The 23,934-nt window shown below is 56.4% G+C and overlaps 1 protein-coding gene across 4 annotated transcripts; it reads left to right on the top strand.

Annotated features, from left to right (window-relative positions):
- The first annotated feature begins 41 nt into the window (after positions 1-41).
- Positions 42-15,674, top strand: CANT1 (calcium activated nucleotidase 1). 4 transcript variants are annotated; one of them, XM_077854467.1, is made up of 5 exons: positions 87-182; positions 3,869-4,057; positions 9,872-10,524; positions 12,383-12,586; positions 13,435-15,674. In XM_077854467.1, the coding sequence occupies exons 3-5, from the start codon at positions 9,894-9,896 to the stop codon at positions 13,803-13,805; spliced, it is 1,206 nt and encodes a 401-aa protein (XP_077710593.1). In that variant the 5' UTR covers positions 87-182; positions 3,869-4,057; positions 9,872-9,893; the 3' UTR covers positions 13,806-15,674. The 4 variants fall into 4 exon arrangements, with proteins under 4 accessions (XP_077710592.1, XP_077710593.1, XP_077710595.1 ...); XM_077854466.1 differs by lacking the exon at positions 3,869-4,057 and having other exon boundaries at positions 42-182; XM_077854469.1 differs by lacking the exons at positions 87-182; positions 3,869-4,057 and adding an exon at positions 4,410-4,433.
- The last annotated feature ends 8,260 nt before the right edge of the window (positions 15,675-23,934 follow it).

Here is a 23,934-nt window from a genome sequence, read left to right as displayed (position 1 = left end):
AGTAAAAACTACAACTCCCGGCAGTCCCCGCCCGCGCCGGCGCGCAGCCGCGAAGCAGAGGCTGCCGGGAGCGCGTCCCGGAGACCGGGCGAGCGCGCCGGGCGGAAGTCAGCTGCCCCCTGGGTCCCGGCCTTGCCGCAGGGGAGTCCCGCCGCCCGCGGGTCCCGGAGCCGCCGCACCGGGTGAGTGACGGCCGCACCCGCACCCGCACCCGCACCCGCACCCGCGGCCGCCGCGCCCTCCCCGCCACGGGCCTGGCCGCCGCCCCCCGCCCCGCCACGTCCCGCCCCCGGCTGCGAGCAACGGTCCCCTTACCGACGGCGGCGCACACCCCCCGCCCGACTGTGAGGTGCCGCCCGGCTGACTCGCAGGGCTCCCCCCGGCTCCGACTAGCGCGGACGCCGCCGCCCCCCGACTAGCGCGGGATTCCCTCCCCCGCCCCCCCGTGACTCGTGCGGGGCACCTCCGCCCTCTGACTAGCGGGGCACACCTGCTCCTTCTCACTTGCTGGGCTCCCGCCCCCCTCGGGCTCTTCCTCTGATTTCAGGGATTGAACCCCTCTGACTAGCGCGGGACGCCTCGGCCCTCTGACTAGCGCGGGACGCCTCGGCCCTCTGACTAGCGCGGGACGCCGCCGCCCTCTGACTAGCGGGGTACACCTCGGCCCTCTGACTAGAGGGGGACGCCGCCGCCCTCTGACTAGCGGGGTACACCTCGGCCCTCTGACTAGCGGGGGACCCCTCCGCCCTCTGACTAGCGCAGGGTGCCTCGGCCCTCTGACTAGCGGGGGACCCCTCCGCCCTCTGACTAGCGGGGTACACCTCGGCCCTCTGACTAGCGGGGGACGCCGCCGCCCTCTGACTAGCGTGGGACGCCTCCGCCCTCTGACTAGTGGGGGACGCCTCGGCCCTCTGACTAGCGCGGGGTGCCTCAGCCCTCTGACTAGCGGGGGACCCCTCGGCCCTCTGACTAGCGGGGTACACCTCGGCCCTCTGACTAGCGGGGGACGCCTCGGCCCTCTGACTAGCGGGGGACGCCGCCGCCCTCTGACTGCAGCGGGGCGCCTCTCAGACTCTTCCTTCCTCTGACTTCAGGGTTTGAGCCCCTCTCTGACTAGGCGGGACGCCTCCACCCTCTGACTAGTGCAGGATGCCTCCGCCCTCTGACTAGTGTGGGACTTTGGACCTCAGGGGCCCTTCCTTTCCTGCCCCTGGTGGCACAGCTGTCCCTGAATCCAGCCCCCTCCACCACCCCACCGCCCCCATTGCCCAGCCTCTCCTCTCCCTCCAGGGAGCCCTCCTCTCTCAGACTGGCACTTTGTCGTACCTGCCGCGGGCCGGCCAAGCTGTCCACCCTCCCGTCTCCATGTAGCCTGACCCTGTCCCTCCTGGGTTGTGGCTCCTCGTCCCCCATCCTTGTCGCCTGGCGCCTCCCCTTTGCCCTGCCCTTCCCGGCACCGCAGTCACTCCCCTGTGCGCTGGGTGCAGGTGACCCCGACACACCAGGGACTCAGCGCAGGAGCCCCGCTTGTCATCGACCCAGAGCGCGTGCTCGCCGTCTTCCCCTAGTGTGTTTTCCACAGAGCGCAGGTTTGGGACCATGTGTCTGCGGATGTCGCAGACTCTGGCCGGCTCTGCAGTGTGAGGACCAAACCTGGGCAAAAGTGTAGGGTCTCAGGAGGGTCGGTGAAGAGGAAGCAGGTGCTGCAGCCTCTCCTTCCTCTTCCTCTTAGGAGCTGTGTGGGGACAGATCCTCCCCCCGCTCCCAGCCCCACCCCACAGGCTCTGAGCCGACAGTCCCGGGGCCTGCGGGCGGGCCAGCAGCCTCCCCTGGGCGCCTCCCCGGCGGCCTCAATGAGCCTTCTATTCTGGCCTTCGGGCCCCGCTGAAAGATACATTGATGGGCCAGGCTTCTCCCCTCTGCACTGGGCGGGTGGCTCACCCTGGGCGGGGGACTCCGTGAAGTGTGCGTTTGTTCGGGCCGTGGCCTGGAGACTGAGCGGTCTCCGTGTGCTCACTGGACGCGTTCACGGAAGGCCGTCACGCCCCAGGGCGGTGGGGACGGAAAGCCCTAGACTTGCAAGTGTTCGCGTGCCACTTCGTGTCCGTGGAGACGCCCATCTGAGCGTCTGGTGCCTTCTTCCCCCTGGAACCGTACCCCAGCTGTGGTTCCTGCCGCACTTCCACGGCCACAGCCACGTAGTGAACGTGCGGTGCTAGAGGAGATGATTACCCGCCGGGCCGCTATGCCACTAATCCGCTGTGCTTCCTTGAGCCGCAGAGGTGACGAAGACAGACCCTCGGCGACAGGAGCAGGCCTCGCTCTGGTGGTGTGTCCCCCCCCCCCGCCCCCCAAATCCCTGCGATGGCCCCTGAGGTGGGCTCGTGCAGGCTCACGGGTGCACGGCTCCTTCCTCGGAGCCTTCGACCCTCCGGGCAGCGGTGTGGCAGCCCTCACGGCAGCGGTCTGGGGTCTCTGTACAGGGACTCGAGTGTTTCCTCTTTCAGAAACAGTGTCTCAGATCTCAGACCGTGGCCCAGCGTCCTGAAATGGATCAGCACCGTGACGAGGACGCCGTTTCTGTGTCATGTAGACATTTGCGCAGTGGTATCCGGGGCGCTGGAGGGAAAATTGAACAAGTGCCCTTTTCCCTTCACTAATGCTCTGGGCTGTGGACATTGTCCATAAGGCTCTTGTTGAGTGGTGACGTGAAGGACTTTAGGACTTTTATGTGGATTTTCCTTCCCACGAAACCAAGACAATTACTTAGGAAAAAAAAATCCTGATAATAGGGAAATCTGGAAAGATGTTCAGTTTTCTCTTTTGTCTGTTCCTTTTGACTCCTGCTTGTTGATCTGGAACAAGTGCAGTCACGATCTGGAACTTACAGCTTGCACTGCTGCATCCATGTTCACCCGGGGCTGTGCTGTGGGAAATGAGGCATCTCACAGACACTCAGTGACCATGTAGAAGTGTTAGATCCAGGTGCATCCGGAATGGCTTCAGGGGGTCCCGCCCGGCTGTGTGCGTCCTCCAGAAGCTGGAGCTGAGCTGGAGGAGAGGTCTCTGCGGGGGTCTCTGAGAGAAGACAGCCCTTGATTTTGGCCCGGGGCACCCGTCAGGCTTCCGTCCTGTGTGGCTGTGAATGTGTGTGCAGTCGGCCCCCCGCACCTGCGCAGAGCTCTCCCAGCCGCAGTAGGAAGCCCCTTCTCTCAGGTGATGGGCTTACAGACAGAAATATCCTGAACTGTGTGTAACTTGATTCGGGAAGCTGTCGTGAGTGCCTGCTGTATGCAGCGTCAGGGTGGGAGGTGTGGGGTCTCAGCCTTTCAGGAAACTGCTGTCGGGGAGGAGGACCTCCAGTCCCTAAAGGACATACTTGGCTGCTGTGACTTGTCCCTTCCCGGTTTCCTTCTGCTTGTCACCCCGTCCAAATGCAAACTGAAGTTTTCAAGTGCAGCGCAGCCATGGCAAGTCCGCAGCGGGAGAATGCCTTGAATAGGACAACCTTTTCATGGAGCCTGGACCCCAGGGGCTGTCAGTGTTTGCTCACCTGAGACACGCCCAGCGCTCGTGGAGACTCGAGCCCGCAGCCTCCGTCACTCTGACGGGTGCAGAGTCAACAGGCTTAGCTCTTTCCTCTCCAGCCAGGAAGTGCACGTAGGCAGCGAGCAGAGTGGGGCCTGAGACCTGCCTGCATTCTGGACACGAGGTCCTCGAGGACCGTTGAGCTCAGAGACTTGGGTGGGGAAGGGGAGGAGGTGCTGTGCAGGGGGGTGGGCCTGCGGGGCCCAGGCACAGTCTGAGGGGGGAGGCAGAGGCGGCCTCCTTGTCTCAGCGCAGCGCTCTTGCTTCCTGCCCCTCCTAGATCCTGAAAGGGAGGAGTTTTGTCCTGGCAGCTTCAGTTAAACCTGTTTGCTCTGCCACCTGCCACACACCTGAAGGAAGAGGAGAAAGAGACCCTCTTGGCGGTGGGCGTGTCGGAAATGGCTGCCACCTTTCATCTAGGCCTTCTGTAGGGTCCCGTGGCGGGCAGGCCCAAGGATGGCCCGAGAAGGTAGGGGTGGCCGCTCCTGCTCCCTCGGGGGCTAGGGTGGGAGCGTCGCCCTGGCAGTGCCACTCCACTTGGAGTCCAGGGACCTCCGCGCCCCGGGAACAGAAGGACATAGTGTTCCTTCTTGCTGTTTCAGGCCTGTGTTATAAGAAACCAGAAATGTAGGAGTCGGCGAGCCATTCTTGACACCTGTCTGAAAAGGGAGGTGGGGAAGGAAGTTGGGCCTGGAGCAGCCTGGGTGGTGGTGGTTGCTCTGAGTGGCTCTTTCCAGGGACCTTGTCCTGCAGTGTGGCTGGTGCAGGAGAAAGGAAGCCAGCAGGGGTGCGGTCCCCCCGGGTTTCTGGACGGGACAGAACCGGTTGCAGGCCCACCTGAACAGGTGAGCATGGCCAACCAAAGAACCTGTGATGTTTTACCGTAGCAGCTTGGTTTTAATTTTCCTGGTTACGTAAAATTGACCTGTTGTGCTGCAGATGGTGGGGTGACAACCTTCTGATCACAATAAAGCAAATATTTAAACTGCTTAGAACTTTGAGGAGTATGGGCAAAGAGAGAGCCTCACACGGGCCCCCCTTCTGGGAGTGACTTTGTCCACTTTGCACTCACTTTCATGGGCACATTTCTGTTGGTGTTCCTGGCTGGAAGTTTGGCTGGGGGGCGTGGGGGGGGTGTTTTCGTTTTTATGTAAAAACACAAGCTCTTGTTCTGCGCCAGGACTCTGGCAGCAAGACAGGCGGCTCACCATCCGTTCTAGGTGTGAGCCAGCCTGGGGTTGTGGGGAACAAATGGAAAGGCATCTGATTTTATTATACAAAATGTAAGTAATTCCTAGGATATTAACAGAGGAGTGAAGATCAAGGTTGGATTTTGACCCAAAGAGAAATTATTCCAGGGGCAAAGCTAAAGGGATTTCCTGGAAGGCAGACAGAGTTCCACTATCACTGGAAGTGTAGTCATTTTCTTATCAGTGAAAGGTGGCGGAGCCCCAGGGCCCGTGCCTGTTGCTTCGGTCTCAGGAACCCGCCAGAGCTCAGAGCCGAGCAGGACAGGATGGCAGTACTGTGCGGTCCACGCTGTTGCACAGCCAGGTCCCAGAAGAGGCGGCACAGGGGACAGTGTGTGAGGAGGCGCGTTTGTTCCCAGGGCTGCTGTGGCAGGTTACCACAGGCGTGGTGACCGGAAACCATACACACCTGTTCTCTCCTGGTACCGAGGCCAGAAATCCACTACCGGTGTCACGGCCAAAATCCAGGTGTCAGCGGCGCCGTGCTCCCTTCGAGGGCTCTTGGGGCCAATCTGTCCTTGCCTCTTCCAGCTTCTGGGGACTCCAGGCACCTCTCGGCTGTGGCCACATCACTCCCCTGCCTGCCTTCATGGTCACATGGCCTCTTCCATCACTGTGTAATGTCCCTCTGCCTCCCTTTTTTTTTTTTTTTTTAAAGATTTTATTTATTTATTCATGAGAGAGAGAGAGAAAGAGGCAGAGACACAGGCAGAGGGAGAAGCAGGCTCCATGCGGGGTGCCCGACGCGGGACTCGATCCTGGGTCTCCAGGATCACACCCTAGGCCAAAGGCGGCGCTAAACCGCTGGGCCACCGGGACTGCCCTGCCTGCCTCCCTTTTATAAGGACACTCAGGGTTGCGTCTAGGGCTCCCCTGGATCGTCTCCCCACCTCAAGGTCCTTAACCGAGTCACATCTGCAAAGTCTTTATCAGCATATAAGGGGATGCTCAGCTTCAGGGGTCAGGCTTGGACACCTTTGGGTCCAGGAGGGAAGCTTACTGGTGGTGGGGGCGGGGGAGTCCTTCACCATAGATGTGGGGCAGGAGGCAAGGAGACAGCAGCAGGAGCATCCCTGTCCTGGCACAGCCAGGGACTTCTAGATGGTTCTGTGTGGTCAGAGAGGTCATCATCCCATGTGGCAGAAGCGTCACGCACAGGGGCTTGGCTGTGGGCTGTGGAGTCATAGAGAGCCCGGCACAGGGTAGGGGCGGGGGGAGTGAGTGGGGAACAGAGGGGTCTTAGCTTTAGTGGGAGAGCTTTGGGGTCTAGCAAAGAACTTCAATCCAGATCACTTTTTAGAAAAATCATTTCTGCCAGTTGTGTGGAGCGTGGATTTGGGAGGTCTAGATTGGGGACCTGCATACTTTTTCTGTAGAGGGACAGACAGTCGATGTGTTCAGCTTTACAGAGTCCTTTGCAGAGTCCTTGACTTTGCTGCCATGCTGAGTGCTTACAGGTTGGGCCAGCCACTTCTCATCACATTTACTTACAAAGCTGGGCCCTCCAGGCAGGTGGGCATTGGTGCTAGCAGAGTGACGAGGGTAGCAGGCAGACAGGAGCAGGTGACCTGTGCCAGGTCCTGCGGCAGGCATCTGACTCCAAGAAGTCGGCACTGTTCAATCAGAGTTTACACGGGAAGGAGCTGAGGCCCAGAGAAGCCAGGTGGAGCAGCTGGTGAATGGCAGAGGACAGGTTGGACCTTGATCACCGGCGGCCGAGCTGAGACGGGACGAAGTAGAGGGTGGGGGATGGGACCCAAATCTGGAGGTGGGGTGCAGACCAGACCAGGGAGGGGGCCTGGTGCGCTGAGATGTGAGGAGGCAAGAACCTGATCCAGCTGGTCCCCAGGATGACTTCTGAGGTCTGGGAGTGCCCTCGGCTGGTCAATAAATTCCTGAGGGAGCTCATTCTGGTGCCTGCAGGCCGACAAGGAGGCTCAGCGGCTGGGCCTGGAACTCAGGGAACAGGTGCAGGCGAGGAAGGTGTGGGGAGCCCTCACTGGAGTGGCTATGCCCCTAGAGACGGAGGTCATCTCAGGGAAGATTCAGAAGAAGGGTGGGTGACTGGGAAGGAGATACAGCATTGGGGGCTGAGGAGAGAGAGACAGGAGGAGGAGGACCTGGGGGAGCGTCACCTGCTGGCAGGAGGGACATGGAGCATCCCGGAGGGACGGAGAGATGGTTGCTCTTCCAGGGTAGCAAGGGATGGGTGGGGGACCAAGGTGTCACAGGGTTGGGAGGAGTTCTCTCTCCCTTCACTCAGAATCGTGGATGCACCATTGCTCCTCAGGATGGGAAGGGACCAGGGTGCCAGAGGGGTGGTTTCCTGTTCCCTCACGGATAATCACTCATCCACAATGTTTATTGGGTGCTCTGAGGATACCTGAGTGTAATCTGGAGGTAAAATGGCTACTCAGGTGGCAGTTTGGACACGTATGTAGAAGGCGAAGGAACCAGAAGAGCTGACTGTCCCCAAGCAGTAGGAGAGGGGGCTCTTTTCCCTTGAGCCCCTGGACTAGGGCCAGGCAGCTTGGTGCATGGGAGGTGTGGCCGTGTGGGCTCCACCCCGGGGCCCCCACGTCATCTGCGGGAAGCCATCAGGCAGGAGATGTGACGAGATGACCAGTGGCAGGATGGCGGCTCAGGAATGGAAAGGGGGCAGACTAAGGGCAGGTGACACATCACAATGGTGACACCCGTGTACCCTGGTGGGTGTTTTGTCCACCAGGGATGCCGTGGATGACAGGGAGGGCCGGATGCAGGGCTGTGGATTTGCAGTCTAAGGTGGGCACAGGGCTGGAGCTGGGGGGCTGTTGAAGGTGTGGGCATATTTGTCATCCGTTTGGCAAATGTGTGCAGAGTTCCCGCCGTTGGCCCTGTGTGGGCAGGTCCCTGCCCCGTGGAGCTAAGGTAGAGCAGGAGTAATTACGTAACTTGCCGCGGGCGGTGAAGAGAAGGAGCAGGTGCCGTGCTGGCGAGTGGGGCAGGCACGTGGGGGCCAACTCTGGGGGACCGGCGGCCAAGTCTCCCAGAGAGAAAGACAGAAAAGAGAGTGAGACAGCCGTGCAGAGGCAAAAGTGGGCTGGGCAGGGGTGCATGCAGGGTGAGGTCTGGGCAGGGGCCACGTAGTAGTGAGGGTTTACTCCTAGAGCACGCAGCGGTGTGGTCTAATTTGCTCACGAGGGTCGCAGGGGTCACTGGGTGCGGGGGGCAGCCGGGGTGAGGGGCACCGAATTGACAGGCCTGCTGTCGGAGCAGCTGCCGTGGAAGGAGGGTGGGGGCCATGCCTGGGGTGGGCAAAGTGGTGGTGGTGCAGAACTTCTGGTTGCAGTATAATCTCCTGCAGAAAAGGGCATCTCCCAGGGTTTCCAGGGAAGTTTTGCCCTGGGCAGCTTCGAATACGCTGGCCTCCCCATCACCTAGAACTATTCCTGACGGAGGAGTTGGGGACAAGGAGGTTTGGGGAGAGGGAGTAAGACTTAGCTGGAAATCGTAAGATCCGAATGTGTTAGGAATCTAGGCAGAATTTGGAACAGGAGGTGAGATGTGGGAGTTGAGAGCTCAGCGGCCACATCACGTAAGAGATCGACGCCGGGTGGCTTGGGCCCAGCCGTGGCTTGCGATGGCCTGGGGTTGGGCACAGCAGAGGAGGGGCAATGGCTGGGACCCCTGCTTCCCAGCCCAGCAGGCGCAGCCACCAGCTCTGTGGCCGCAGCAGAGCCACCTCCTAGGGAGGAGGGAGCCCTCACCCAGGAGGGAAACCTGGAAGCCGCACTTGAGGTGAGGAGCGGGAGGGTTTCCAGAGCGCCCACCCCTGCTCGGCACCTCCTGGTGCCTTGCTCGCTCCTTAGACATCCCTTTTCTGCACCTGACCCGATGGCAAAACCTAAACATCTGTCCAGGAGCAAGAAAAGGGAAAGACTGGCTTCTACTTGGAACCGTTGCCATGGTTTTCCCCCCTTGGAGCCAGCAGCCTGTGGTGTGGACGGGAGCTCCCCCAGCGGCCCCTGCCCACAGGCTGCATAGACTGGGGTGCAGGGAGCTGCCCTTCCCTGCTGCCACCTGGCAAGGAGAGGAGCATCTGCCCCAGAAGTCACGTCATTGGTTGTTTTGGGGCAGGAAGCAGAAATGCCCCCAGCGACCAGCCAAGGGCCCGTCTTGGGCCGGAACTTACTGAGTTACAACTAGAGACAGAGACAGAGCCGCAGCCCAGGGCTGACTCTGCTGATTCTGCTCCCCCAACTTGGCAGCTGCCCTGAGCCAGAAGCTGGCCTGGCGCCGCTGTGGCCACGCCGGCCAGGCTGCCGGGGTCGGTGCCGGGGACGTAAGCAGGGGGCGAGCGGTGAAAAGCTGCACTTCCTGGCCGCCGCCACCCAGCTGTGGTGCTGCCTATAGGGAGCAGGCCAGGGCCAGCTGTCCTTCGGGGCCCACGAGTCCTGGTCAGACTCTGGGCCCTCTGTAACTTACATGAATAGAAGGGTGCCAGAGGGCAGACCTTGCCAAAAACAGAAGTATTCTGTGTAGCTTAAATCGGTTGTATGATTCTATTTGGATGTTGCAGAACCCTAGCCCGGGAGGAAGTCAGGACTCCCTTGATGAGCGTACGACTGCTCTGCACTGTCCTAGGAGCGCAGGATGCAGATGGACATGCTGATGGCTGTGTAATGGGTTGGCGGGGGCAGGGGTGGCAGATGCCAAGGAAGGTATGTGGGGGGTGCTGTCGGGAGCAGAGCCCTCAGGGAGAGCTTCTCGAATGAGGTGACCAGTCATCAATGATGAGCAGACAGACCTGGACCCTCTCTGCTGGCCTGTCCCGCCCAACCCCTCAGCACCCCGACTCCCTCCCTCAGCCCCTGCTGCTCCTCCTTCTGAGCTGGTAAAGCACCGCCTACACAGAACGTGCCCTCACTGAGCTTTCTGTCCTGCCAGTTGAGACAGATGGCATAACTTTGCTCACCTGTGCACCATCAGGTGGCAGGGAGGCCCGTGTGCTCTGCGGGCTGCTGACTTCTGTCCTCTCTCTGGGTGCCCAGGTCCCGCCTGCCCTCCAGTCTGATGCCCGCCCAGCCCTCCAACCACCTGGAATGGAATGAGCCTATGCACTCCCTCCGGATCAGTGTGGGGGGCCTTCCGGTGCTGGCGTCCATGACCAAGGCAGCAGACCCCCGCTTCCGCCCCCGCTGGAAGGTGATCCTGCCGTCCTTCGTGGGCGCCGCCGTCCTCTGGTTGCTCTATTCTCACCGCCCGCCCCCAGGCCGGCCCCCCGCACCCAACGCCCACAACTGGAGGCTCAGCCAGACACCTGCTGACCGGTACAATGACACCTACCCGCTGTCCGCCCCTCAGAGGACGCCGGGCGGGACTCGGTACCGAATTGCGGTTATCGCTGACTTGGACACAGAGTCTAGAGCCCAAGAGGAAAATACCTGGTTCAGTTACCTGAAGAAGGGCTATCTGACCCTGTCAGACAGCGGGGACAAGGTGGCCGTGGAGTGGGACAAAGGCCACGGGGTCTTAGAGTCCCACCTTGCTGAAAAGGGGCGGGGCATGGAGCTGTCTGAGCTGATCGTCTTCAACGGGAGACTCTACTCTGTGGATGACCGGACAGGGGTCATCTATCAGATCGAGGGCACCAAGGCCGTGCCGTGGGTGATCCTGTCTGACGGCGATGGGACGGTGGGGAAAGGTAAGTGGGGTCCTCTCCAGCTCCTGGCTTTGGCTGGGGTGTGGGGGACAGGTTTGGGTTGACTGTCCGCCAGTTTGCTTTGTGCACGTACATGGTAAAGCATTCACGTGACCAGGAGGAGGGACCACCAGGTGGAGCCGTCTCCCTCCTGACCCACGGCTGCCCCACCCCAGAGCTGGCCTCACACTGAAGCAGTCGCTGCAGTCAGAGCTTGTTCCTAGAAGCCTGGCCGGGAAGCGGGTCCTTTCCACTGCTGCTCTCGTTCCCAGGCACGAGCCCCTTCCTACATCTTCAGAGGTGTCTTCAGAGCACGCGGGGACACCAGCCTCCAAGTGTCTTATACCTTTAAAGCCATGGCGTCACATGCTCTTGTGAACTGAGACTTATTGACAAGGTGAAGTTACGCTGCCCAGCACTGCTTTCTGAAAACCTGGCAGAAGGAGGGTCTGCGCATGAGTAGCAGTGACTGCACTTGGGTGGGATCCAAGCTTGAAAATCATCTGTGACCCACTGGTCTGCCCCGTACCAGAAAGGACTTCCCGCTTTCAGGCTGTGGGGAGCACAGAGCTCCGAGAGGGAGCTGGAGGGGCCCAGAGCCTCGGAGGGGAAGGGGCAGGGAGGCGCCGGGCGAGGGCGCCAACGAAAGCCTCCGTGTTCACCTGCGTTCCCGGAGGTGGGCCTGCACCCTCCAGGGAGCTGGACACTCAGGCCTCTCTCAGGTCGGAGAAGGAATGGCGCACCTAGCTGGGCCCGTGGGGCACGCTGTCAGCCAGCCCTCCCTGATACAATCGCTTCAGAGCCCTCCCGGGCCTGGGATGGATCTGGGCCTAGGTCTCAGAGAAGACCTCGGTTGCCCGATTCCTGCCTTAGTGTGTCAGTGTTTATGGGCAGCCATTGTTCTTCCCCGTTGGACCAGGGAGAAAGCAGAGTAACGGGAGCCTGGGGTTACCCCGTGGTCGGGTCGTCAGAAAGGATGGAAGCCCTGAAAAACGGAGAGGGTCTTCTCTCGAAAGTGACCCGGGGGAACTGGTGAGGCCCCTGGGACCCCAGGAACTCAGCGGGTCCCTCCAGAGCCACCACAGAGAAACGTATTCTGGAGGCTGCTGCCATTTCTCATGGCGGGCCACAGCTCTGGGTCCTTCGGGCCAGCAGGAAGCTCACCAGACATCTGGGAAGGCAAGCACAGTTTAGAACCCAGGGTGCAGGGGGTAGCATCCCACAGCCTGAGTGCACTGCAGCCTTCACATTGGGCTCCCCACAAAGACACCTAAGAGGATAAATGCACAGATTGGAGGGGACTCTCTGAGGCCCTGCCAGCCGCTCTTAGCTCTGGCTACTGCTGCTTCCTGTCCTCTTAGTGGGCGCCAGTCATGGTTGCGAGGAGCCACTCTGCCATGATAGCTCAAATCGCTTCCACTTGCCCAGGGTTGGAGGTGATCATGAGGTTGGGACATACAGCTTGGGAAGCAGAGTTTGGGGATCAGAGGAGACTGGTGTCTGGCTGGGCCTTTGGGAGTGAAGGGGCAGGTGAGGTGCCAGCAGCAGGAGCCATTTGAATCAGTTTAGGAGAGGCTGTCCCAGCGGAGTGTTCCTGGATTGAGGGGCCAAAGAGAATGTGACAGGTCCCAAAAGGTGGGGAGAGGGGGAGAATAGAAGACGGAGAACAAGTCCCTGACCGCTGCCTCTCTGGGGTGGGGCCCTGAGCCAGGCTGTCCTGTCCCCCACTCTCTTGTCATTGCCTCGCATGAGATCCAGCACAGGTGACCTCTGATGCCCAAGGCTGCCAGACCCCACAGGAGCCTGGGGAGCAGAGGGGTGACTATCATCTCAGGCATGCCCCTCGTCTCCTTGTCCCCAGGCTTCAAAGCCGAGTGGCTGGCTGTGAAGGACGAGCATCTGTATGTGGGCGGCCTGGGCAAGGAGTGGACCACCAGCACGGGGGAAGTGATGAATGAAAACCCAGAATGGGTGAAGGTGGTGGGCTGCAGAGGCAGCGTGGACCACGAGAACTGGGTGTCCAGCTACAACGCTCTGCGGGCCGCCGCTGGGATCCAGCCTCCAGGTAAGGGACCGGCCCCGCCTTGGGGGGCATCTGACAGATGCTGGGGTGCTGCGTGTGCACTTTCTTGGAGCGTTTGCTTCCAAACCACAGCAGTGTCGTTTCGTGCTCAGTTGTGATGATTTCTGTCTGTGATGGCTGCTCACAGCAGGCCAGTGGCTTTTGGGGACAAATGAGCCATTTGCTCTTCCTTCCCTGGCCCCGGCAGACTGCAGCCCCCTCCCCGCCACAGCCCTCTGGCCTGGCCCCTGCCTCAGTAGAAGCAAGGTGGGCAGAGCTTGGGCTCTTTGCCTTGCCTCCCAAGAGTTGTCGTGGTGTGTGGTGGGGAGTGGTGATGCTCGGAGCAGCCAGGCAGCTCTAGGCTTGGGGCGCGTGACGCCGAGGACATTGCTTCGCCCTCACATAGGAGGGCATGCTACTTCCTTTTCAACTTCGAGCCAGCCTCCCCCCAACCCCGATCTCTTCCTCACAAATCAACCCTGCCTGTTTATCTCGCCCCCTTCCCCCGGGCTCACTCTTCGTGCTCCTTAGCACCGAGGAAGCAGAAATGCAGACAGAACTCATGGCCACAGGTGACCAGAGATGGGGCACCAGGGACAGACTGGCCCGTCTTTGTTACTCCGGGTGATCCAGAGCAAGGACAGGTGGAGAGGCCTGTAGGACACAGGGAGGTCTGAAGAGGATCGAGCAGGGATGCTGCCCCAGTGGCCGGCCGGCAGCGTGAAGCCCATGCGGGAAGCAAGCCCTCCTGTGCGGCGGCGGGTCTCGCGCACTCCCTGGTCCTGGGCAGGGTGGGGCCAACCCCCCCCCCGGGTGGTCTGGTGACCCGTGGGTCTGTCATGTGTCCCCAGGCTACCTCATTCACGAGTCTGCCTGCTGGAGTGACACGCTGCAGCGGTGGTTTTTCCTGCCGCGCCGGGCCAGCCACGAGCGCTACAGCGAGAAGGACGACGAGCACAAGGGCACCAACCTGCTCCTGAGCGCCGCCCAGGACTTTGGCGACATCTCTGTCAGCCACGTGGGGGAGGTAGTCCCCACACACGGCTTCTCCTCCTTCAAGTTTATCCCCGACACCGACGACCAGATCATCGTGGCCCTCAAGTCTGAGGAGGACGGGGGCCAGATTGCCACCTACATCATGGCCTTCACCCTGGACGGCCGCTTCCTGCTGCCAGAGACCAAGATCGGAAACGTCAAGTATGAAGGAATAGAGTTTATTTAAATTGACAAAATTCAGCCCAGCAAGGCCCAGCAGTGGATAGTTCTCAGCTCCATCAGGACTGAAATTTTATAAAAACCAGAGGACTGCACTTTTCTGTGGTTTTGGTTTGCTTTTGTTTCCTTTTCGGAACTCTGCAGTGTGTCCCTGGTTCAGGGGTTTCAGCCCCAGGGTTAGGAGGTGGAGCTGGGAGTCTTGGGTCCCCGCCACCCCGGAAGGTCCCTGCCGCGCGCCAACCCGTGCATCTTGGGCACTGCCATCTGGTGGTGAGAGCCGGCCCTTGCAGGCGTCCTAAGCTGGGGCCCCTCCTCCGTAACCCGGCCTCGCCCTTCCTGCATCCGACCTCCCTTTCTCCTCTTTCCATTTGTTCTTCTGTTCAATAAATGTTTCTTGAGCTCCTACTATGTGTCAAGCACTGTGGGGATGAAACAACAAGTCCGAAGTGGACCTGCCCTCAGGAGCTCCCAGGCCACCTCCTTTTCTTCCTTCTTCGTGAACCTCGTGCTTTAGATCCATTTCCCCAGGTCCTTGGAAAAGAATCTGTCTACACTGCAGATGTGTATGAGTGAGGGCAGGCCTCCAAGGATGAATCGCCCTAAATTCTGCAAGAAAGGACAGAAGCTTGCTCGTTCGTCCTTAGCTTCACAGCAGACCATCTCCACTTCGTGTGACCAACTCCATTTTTTTTTTCCCTTCAGGAAAATTCTGTGGCCATGCAGCACTTTGAAGTTTCAGTTACTAACTTAATTAAACCAATTTCCTTTCTCAGGGTGGAATCACCAAATCTGATCACACAGAGCAAAGTCCCTTAGTTAACAACTTCATTCCCAGCAGCAAAGGAGATTGGAATTAAGTCCTGACAGTGAATAAGCAAGTTTTTAAGCATTTCCAAGTCATTGGTCAAAGGATGCAAAGGCAAAATGTTGCTTTTTATTAGCAACCATCAGAAATTGTCATGCCTTTAAAGACTTCCACAAATGGTTATCTTTCACTTCCTGACTCAAGCGGGAGCCTAGGTCCTGCCACGCCCTCCCTGGGTCTCGGGCACTGGGCTCTGTCCCCAAGAGGTTATAGGTGACACCTGCCTGGCCCCGTGGCTTCCATCCCCTGACCTTTTCTGTCTCCCTTTCTTGGGGAGCTTGCAGCCCCTTCTCTGGAAACTTCACACAAACCCTGCTTGGCCTTGTGGCCTCTTCCCTGTGGCCTCTTCTCCATGCTCCAGAGCAAAGACAGGGAGGTTAGGATGGTTCAGCCAGGCCTGAAGCCAAGAAGGGCCCTACCGTAAGCTCCCTCACCCCTCAGGAGGATGTGGGGTCCCGTGATGGTCTGGGAAGGGCCATCTTGTAGGCTCTGACGTCACTCACTTTGGACCCCCTGGCTCACAGACTCTAAAACAGCTGCTAGGAAAGAACCCAGCAAGGATCCCTCCTGCACTGCTGTGTGTTTCTGCCACCATAAAACAACTGGCAAAAGAACGTGACACGTTTCTTTGGAACTTGGATCCCACTGGACATAGCCTGGAAGACCCGAGTCCTTTCTGACTTTGCCTAGCCAGGCCCTCTGACCCACCACCTTGATAAACATCACTGGTGTTGGGGCTATGTGCGTTTTTAAAGCAGATCCGAAATTAGGAAGGCGGAAGAACTTGGGACAGTTACTAAGTTGAGACCTTTCTGATGGCACTTCAGCCACGGCCTAGGTGCCCCGAAGAACATTTTCACCGTAGTGATTTTCGACTCTTTAAAGCTAGACAATTTTTGTTTCTGTATTTGCTGCTGTAAGCATAATGATTGTGTTCCTTCCAACTGGACCCATTGTTTTGTAAACAATAAAGTGCCAGAGGGGACTGTGAGTTCTCTCTGTTTCCTGGTCCATGTTGGCTGGTGGCCAAGGATCTGTGGGAATGCCCGAGCCACCATGATTCACCGAAGGGTGCGCTCTGTCCTGTTTGGGGCAGGGGTCTGACATGTCACAGGAGTTTGTGGGACAGGCAAGATAGGGACTTTTCTGGAAAATGAATCATCCAGTCCCAACTTTTCCTGAATCTGAAGAAGCTCTTTTGGTCATGGTGGTTAAGAATATAGGCTGTGTGGGACGCCTGGGTGGCTCAGCGGTGAGTGCCTCCCTTCAGCCCAAGGTGTGATCCTGGGGTCCCAGGACTGAGTCCCACATCGGGCTCACTGCATGAAGCCTGCTTCTCCCTCTGCCTATGTCTCTGCCTCACTTTCTGTGTCTCTTATAAATAAATAAAATCTTTTTAAAAAAATAGAAGGAGGGACACCTGGGTGGCTCAGCAGTTGAGCATCTGCCTTCAGACCCAGGCGTGATCTTGGAGACCCAGGATCGAGTCCCACGTCGGGCTCCCTGCATGGAGCCTGCTTCTCCCTCTGCCTGTGTCTCTGCCTCTCTCTCTCTGTGTCTCTCATACACACACACACACACACAGGCTTTGACAGGACACCTGGGTGGCTCAGTTGATGAACTGTCTGCCTTCAGCTCAGGTCATGATCCCAGGATCCTGGGATAGAGTCCCACATCTGGCTCCCTGCTCAGCGGGGAGCCTGCTTCTCCCTCTCCTGCTCCTCTGTCTGTCTCTCTCTCTCTCTCTCTAATTAATTAATTAATTAATTAATTAATTAAAAAATACAGGCTGTGAAATCACTCGCAGGCTCCAGTCCTGGCCGTGAGATTTCTGCTGTGTGACCTGGGACAGCTTGTCTAACCACTCTGTCCTTTAGGTTCCTCATCTATAAAGGGAAGATGCTGTCATTAGTGCTCCTGATGCTTAGTGAGGTAGATGCACTCACCCATTGCGTTGCAGCTGTCAGGATGATTGGGTGATGAGGATCCCGGGAATGAGGTCTACGCCCATTAGGGCTTCATTAGCGTGTCTGTGGAGCTGCAGGGATGAGACCGTTCGCACGGGCGTGCAGAATCCTAGGAAGCTCTACATCGAAGCTCAGGAGCACTAGAAAGGGAGGGGCTGATAAGAGAGGCCTGAACTGGAATAGGAGAAGCAGCGAGAGTGTGAGGTCTTAAAGCCAAGTGTACCCGCAGTCCCTTCGTCTCTTAAGACCTTCCTTCCCTTTCCCTTGCCTGCCCTGCTCTGGTCCCCAGGCTGACCTGAGTGAGCCTCACCTCTGCCCTCTGGGATAACCCTGACTGGCAGGAGGGAGGAGGAGCTGGGGGTTCCTGATTCCCTCCCAAGGTTGCCTCAGGCACGGTCTCTCGAGAGATAGGTCCCTCTATACTCTCTCTGCCTATGCTCCAGGGACCGCTCCCTGCCCTCCCCCCTGCTGGCCTGAGAGTGGTCCAAGCCCCAGATACCACTCTCCACTAGCACACTCACACCTTGGAAATGGCCCCTTTCTTGAAGCCTCCTTACATCACCCCCATTTGGAGCCATCCATTTCCTGCTGGGAGGTCAAGTAAGAAGGTCTGGAAGTATCGGGGGGCTGAGCAACAAGGGGGACTTGGTGTTCTTGGCAGTCCTCGTGAGAACACTTCCAGGAAAGCTGTCGGGGAGAAGCCGGAGTGCGTCAGCCTGGGGCAGGACCATATGGGGAATCACTGATGGAGAAGCAGGGACCTGAAAACCAGCCCTTGGGGCTCTGAGAAACCATGAGACTCGACTTGCCCAGGTGGTGACTTTAACCCACATGGTACCTTCATGGTACCCTCATGTGTTCAACGCATAACTGACCGGCAAAAAGAAAAGTCCCAAAAGTCATATTGGAAACGAGTGGAAAAAAGTGCCATTAAGTTCTTCCCAAGGGATCCCTGGGTGGCGCAGCGGTTTGGCGCCTGCCTTTGGCCCAGGGCGCGATCCTAGAGACCCGGGATCGAATCCCACATCGGGCTCCCGGTGCATGGAGCCTGCTTCTCCCTCTGCCTATGTCTCTGCCCCTCTCTCTCTCTCTCTCTCTCTCTCTATGACTATCATAAATTAAAAAAAAAAAAAAAATTAAAAAAAAAATTCTTCCCAAATGTTTAATCCTATCATGTACACTTTAAATTGGTATGTCTCGGGGATCCCTGGGTGGCTCAGCGGTTTGGCGCCTGCCTTTGGCCCAGGGCGCGATCCTGGAGTCCCAGGATCGAGTCCCATGTCAGGCTCCTGGCATGGGGCCTGCTTCTCCCTCCTCCTGTGTCTCTGCCTCTCTATGTCTATCATAAATAAATAAATCTTTCTAAATAAATAAATAAATAAATAGGTATGTCTCAAAGCAAGTTATACCTTAATAAAATTGTTAAAAAAGATTTAAATAAAACAAAAATAAATTGCCTCCATGAAAAGAAAATTCTGAGCACAAAAGGTTTTACTGGTGAATTGTTCTAGAGATTGAAAGAAGAAATGATACCAACCCCACACAAACCCTCCCATGATTTTGGAAGTTGGAACACTTACTGGCTCATTTATGGGGGCACCACTATGCTAATACCAAAACCAGACAAATGTATTACAAGAAAAGAAAATTGTAGACCAGTATCCCTCATGAACATAGATGGAAAAATCTTTGGCAAAAATTTAGCCGGTTGAATCCACCCTTCTATAAAAGTGAAAATAATTCATGAGAAAATGTGATTTACTAGGGAATGCAAGGTTGATTTAATAGTCTAAAATCGATGTAACCCACCACATTGATGATCACCATATGATCATCTCCAAAGACACAGAAAAAGCATTTGACAAAATTCACCACCCATTCATGATTTAAAAACAAATCAACCTATGAAGCAAACTAGGCATAAAAGGAACATCTCTAACTCGATAAAAGACATCTGCAAAAAAACCTATAGCTTGTGTCATACTTTATGCTGCAAGACTGTTTTCCTCAGACTTCTGGGACCAAGGCAGGAACGTCCACTTTCAGCACTTCCCCCCACCACTTAACTTCTTATATTAGAATCATTTTAAACCACCTAGATGTTGCAAAACTAGGACAGTATTGGTCTGTCCCCTTTGTGCAGCCTTCTCCAGTGCTAACACCGTGCAGTTATCGCAACTGTAAGCACAGTAATCAGACCCAGGACACTGATGTTCTCATCAGTTGAATTCACAGTCCTCTGGGGTGTCCCAGACAATGGAATTGGGCAACGAGAAGAGAGTCATTCAGACTGGAAGAGAGAGTACAGCTGTCAAGATTGACTAGATAGAAAAGCCTAAGAAATCTTCAAAAGGTAGCTCCCAGAACTACCAGTTGAGTTTAGCAAAATTAAAGGACGCATGGCGCACGTACAGAATTTAACTTGTTTCTATGTGGCTACTGTGAACAATCAGAAACCATGAAATAATAAATAGATATAAACATGTGCAAGATCTATAGGCTGAAGCTGCAAAACACAGGTGAGATCAAAAGAGACCCAAATAAATAGAACAATATGCTGTCTTCATGGATGGGAATACCCAATTTTGAAAAAAAGTCAAAAGACTTAGAGTATCTGGCGTCTGGACTTCTTATATTAAGCTGTAAGCAATCAGAGCTATTGTATTAGCAGAACAATAGGCATATAAATCAAAGCAACAGTAAGGAGCCCATAAATAGACCCCTGTGTGTGGTGTCAGTGAATTTTGGACCAAGTAGTTCAGTGGGGGGGAATGACTGTGTAGATGGTGTTGGGACAACTCTAATCTACCTGGAAACAGATGATTGAAGCCCTTAACTCCCACCATGTGCAAAATTATCTCAGAATAGATCACAGGATGACACGAGCTAACACGACAAGACCCTAAAAGACAGCAGACTTTGGGTCAGGCATTTTAATTCTTCAACACAACACCAAAAGGTTGAGACTTTGAGCTTCATCCAGATTTGAAACCTTCCTCCTTCAGAAGACACTGTTAAGATGAAAAGGCACGAGAAGATAACAACATTTGCAGATCTTCTCTCTCAAGGACTTGCATCTAGAGTATGTAAAGAATGTGTACAACTCGGTAATAAGACAAACAGCCCGATTTAAAACATGGCCTGATGGGGCACCTGGGTGGTTCAGTCGGTGAAGCGTTTGCCTTCGGCTCAGGTCATGACCTCAGGGTCCTGGGATCAAGTCCCACGTCAGGCTCCCTGCTCAGCAGGGAATGTGCTTCTCCATCTGCCCCTCTCCCCGCTCCTGCTTGCTCTCTCTCAAATAAGTAAATGAAATCTAAAAAAATAATAATAATTTAAGAACAAACTTTTAAAAAATAATAAACAAATACATAAAAATACATGCCTGAGATCTAAACAGGTGCTTCACCAAAGAGGACGTATGAGTGACAGACAAGCATATGAAGAGATGCTCGCTGAGTGAAGTAAGTCAGTCAGAGAAGGACAAACATTATATGTTCTCATTCATTGGGGGAATATAAATAATAGTGAAAGGGAATATAAGGGAAGGGAGAAGAAATGTGTGGGAAATATCAGAAAGGGAGACAGAACATAAAGACTGCTAACTCTGGGAAACGAACTAGGAGTGGTAGAAGGGGAGGAGGGCGCGGGGTGGGAGTGAATGGGTGACGGGCACTGGGGGTTATTCTGTATGTTGGTAAATTGAACACCAATAAAAAATAAATTAAAAAAAAACGAAGAGATGCTCAACAGTGCTAGCTAGCCGTTAAAACTACACTGAGACCCTGCTGTGTACCCACCACAGTGGACAAAATTAAAAAGACTGGTAATGCCAAGTATTGGTGAGGATTTAGAGCTGCTGGGACACTCATACAATTGCCAGCAGGGATGTAGAATGGTCGGGCCACTGTGGGAAGCAGTTTGGCAGTTTCCTAAAAAGTTAGATATCCCGGGGCACCCAAGTGGCTCAGTCGGTGAAGAGCCCGACTCTTGATCTCAGGGTTGTGAGTTCAAGCCCCATGCTGGGGGTGGAGCCTCCTTAAAAGAAACAAAAAGATCAGCCCAGGTGGCTCAGCGGTTTCGTGCCGCCTTCGGTCCAGGGTGTGATCCTGGAGATCCGGGATCGAGTCCCACGTGGGGCTCCCGGTGAGAAGCCTGCTTCTCCCTCTGCCTGTCTCTCTCTCTCTCTCTCTCTGTCTCTAATAAATAAATAAATAATCTAAAAAAAAAAGAAAAGAAAGAAACGAAAAAGTTAAACATCTCTCTCCTGACCCAGTAACCCTATCCCTGGGTATCTTACACAAAAGAAAGCAAAGCTATGTTCACACCAAGTCTGCTCCCTAAATGGTCTTTTTTTGTTTTTGTTTTTAAGATTATTCATGAGAGACAGAGGGAGAGAAAGCGGGAGAGAGGCAGAGACACAGGCAGAGGGAGAAGCAGGCTCCCCGTGGGGAGCCTGAGGTAGGACTCGATCCCAGGACCCCAGGGTCACACCCCGAGCTGAAGGCAGATGCTCAGTTGCTGAGCCACCCAGGCGTCCCTCCCAAATGGTCTCAAGAGCTTTATTCACAATAATCAAAACCTCGGAATGTCCCGGATGTCCATCAGTGCATAAGCAAACTGTAGCCTGTCCGTATGGGGGGCTGGACCTGGGGGGGGGGGCGGCAATGAACCGGTTCATGGTATTTGCATGACATGAGTGAATCTCAAGAGCAAGGCTCTAAGTAAGAGCAGCTGGATAGAAAACATTGCGTATTGTATGTTTCTTGTTTATATGAAATTCTAGAACACAGATCAGTGGTGGCCAAGGAGGGACAACTGCCGAGGGGCACAAGGGCACTTCTGGGGTGATGAGAACATTCTGTGGATCAGAGCTGTGGCCACGGCCGCCATCTGCATACCTTTGTCAAAGCTCATTCAATCCACACACTTTATTATATGTAGATTGTATGTCAAGCCAGTTTTTTTTTTGTTTTGTTTTGTTTGTTTTTTAAGAAAAAGCGTGGGCCTGAATGCCAGCTCCATCCCCCCCAGATGGATGACTGGGCAGATTCTGCTTCCCGGCACCTCTGATTTCTCACCTCTGAAGGGGTTGAGAAGAGCGGCACTTCCCATCTCAGTGGACGGTCCACGGTGGGGTGGAGGCAGGACTGAGCGCCCCGGGGAGCAGGTGCCCGTACTCTGAGCTCCCCAAGAGGCCTCAACCTTACATTTTACTCCCCTCAAGTCGAAGGACTTCCCAGGACTGTGGAACTAAAGAGTCTGCAACTTGAGTTTTAAACATGCCACCGAAAATTCCTAGCAGGAAAGTTTAGAACGGAGTGGGGCGGCTGGCGGGGGGAGCTCCCACAGCCAGCCCCGAGGCCACCTGCAGGCCACCTGGCACCCGACGCCACTTTCCTACCCACCTGGAGGAAGGAAGGCTTCTTCCTCCCCCTGCAATTGCGCACAGTGAGAAGCCCCCACACTTCCCCCTCCCAGATGCCTCCAGGGACTCCCTCCCCCCTATAAGAGAGGCGCCTCCTTTTGGTTCCACGGACCTGCCTGTGGGTCTGCCGCTTGTTGCTTATTCCCAGTTGCAACTCCCTGCTCTTCCTGAATAAACTGATTTTTGGTGGTAAGATAACTGGCAGTTTTATTTGGGGAGTTAACACCACCAACACCTTCCAAAGGACGTTCTTTGTCTCCTCTCCCTGATGGGCAACTTGTTTGGGCAGGACTCAGTGGAAATGACGTGAAGGAAGGTTCTGGAGGTCCTGTGCCAACCAACCTGAGGCTTCTTCATCTGCCTTTTATTTTATTTTTTTAAAGATTTAATTTATTTATTCATGAGAGACACAGAGAGAGAGAGGCAGAGACACAGGCAGTGGGAGAAGCAGACTCCCTGCGGGGAACCCGATGTGGGACTCGATCCCAGGACCCCAGGATCACGCCCTGGGCTGAAGGCAGGTGCCAAACTGCTGAGCCACCCAGGCGGCCGTGGATAGGATTTTAAAACTCGCCACAGTCTCTTTTGCCAGCGCTATTTCCAGATGCTTCTCCCTCCCTGCATATCTACAGTGTGGCTGCAGGGAGCAAGATGAACTATGCGGCTCCCTAAAACCTCACTTCTTGGGCAAATAGCCATTAAATGCTTGACCTCGGGGCTCACTCCCTGGGAGCACAGGCTGCCAGGGAAACAGTGTCTCCGCCAGCAGCTCTCAGCCCTGGTTGCGCATGCCAGCCACCTGGAATGCTTTAAAATGCCCAAGCGTGTCCTCACCCCAGAGATGGTGACTGAGGGGACCTAGGCATCGGGACTTTGTAAAACACCCAGGTGATTCTCATGTGCAGACCAGGTTGAGAGCCACTAGGCTGAAGAGAACCTGAGGACATTCTAGGGGACAGCTCTCCTCCCAAACCTTGGGGTGAGGTGACCAAAACAGTAGAGGGCATCGATTGCCTTATTTAACCACAAATCCCAGGACTTGACCTTGACTTCATGGGCGGCGGGACCCAGGGGCTCAGACCACAGCGTCAGGACCTACTTCTCTGTCTCAGCCCTGCCCTCACCTGCATCCTCAGCTGGCGTTGCCCCCAGGACGTCAGCGGGCTCGCTGAGCCTGAAGCCGACTCGCTGCACCTGCTGCTGCGATTATGGCCCCGTCCCCGCTCTGGGTCACACCCCAGGAAGCCTGGGGTCCTGAACACAGCCTGGGAGCGACAGACTGTGCTTCCCCCAGGGCTGCTTTCTGCAGGAGGCCAGGGATGGCTGTGAGATGCGCTCAGCATGTCACAGCCACTCCAGAGGCTGCGGCCACCGGGGGTGAGAATAGCCGTCACTGGGGGTAGCTGCGTCCTCTGCTGGTGAGCAGCGTGGGCTCCGGGCATCACTGCTGCGGGTGGGGCCGGCTCTCCCACTTGCGGGCGGCATACCTGGGCATGTTGTCTCTCGTGCCTCGGGGCCTCCCTCCGCTCTGTGCAGCCTCGCAGAGGGGCCCTCCCTGGGAGGTCCTGCATGCCCAGCGCTCCCGAGCCACGGAGGCCCCTAACGGGGTGCCAGACCCAGGACGCAGCTCGGGGGCGCTCAGTGCGAGCCCAGCGAGTGCCTGCGCCCCACCCTCTGCCCTGCCCCTGCGGTCCCGCCCGCCCCCAGCGCCCCCAGCGCCCCCAGTGCCAGCCCTTGGGGCCCTTCCACATTTAGAGTGTAGCTGTTGCTCACTGCCGCCCCCACCCCCACCCCTACCCCCACCCCCGCATCCCGTCAGAGCTGAGGGGAGGGAGGGGCTCAGGAAGCCTTGTTGACAGCCAACCCCAGAAGGAAC

The sequence above is a fragment of the Canis aureus genome, chromosome 16, assembly GCF_053574225.1.
Source record: "Canis aureus isolate CA01 chromosome 16, VMU_Caureus_v.1.0, whole genome shotgun sequence".
Taxonomy (NCBI): domain Eukaryota; kingdom Metazoa; phylum Chordata; class Mammalia; order Carnivora; family Canidae; genus Canis; species Canis aureus.
The sequence above is the reverse complement of the archived record's forward strand: the minus strand, read 5'-3'. Positions and strand labels throughout refer to the sequence as shown.

Coding starts and splice junctions, on each gene's coding strand:
- CANT1 (XM_077854466.1), top strand. CDS start 9,894: ATGCCCGCCCAGCCCTCCAACCACCTGGAATGGAATGAGCCTATGCAC. Junction 10,525..12,382: donor CGATGGGACGGTGGGGAAAG/GTAAGTGGGGTC, acceptor CCTTGTCCCCAG/GCTTCAAAGCCGAGTGGCTG. Junction 12,587..13,434: donor CGCTGGGATCCAGCCTCCAG/GTAAGGGACCGG, acceptor ATGTGTCCCCAG/GCTACCTCATTCACGAGTCT.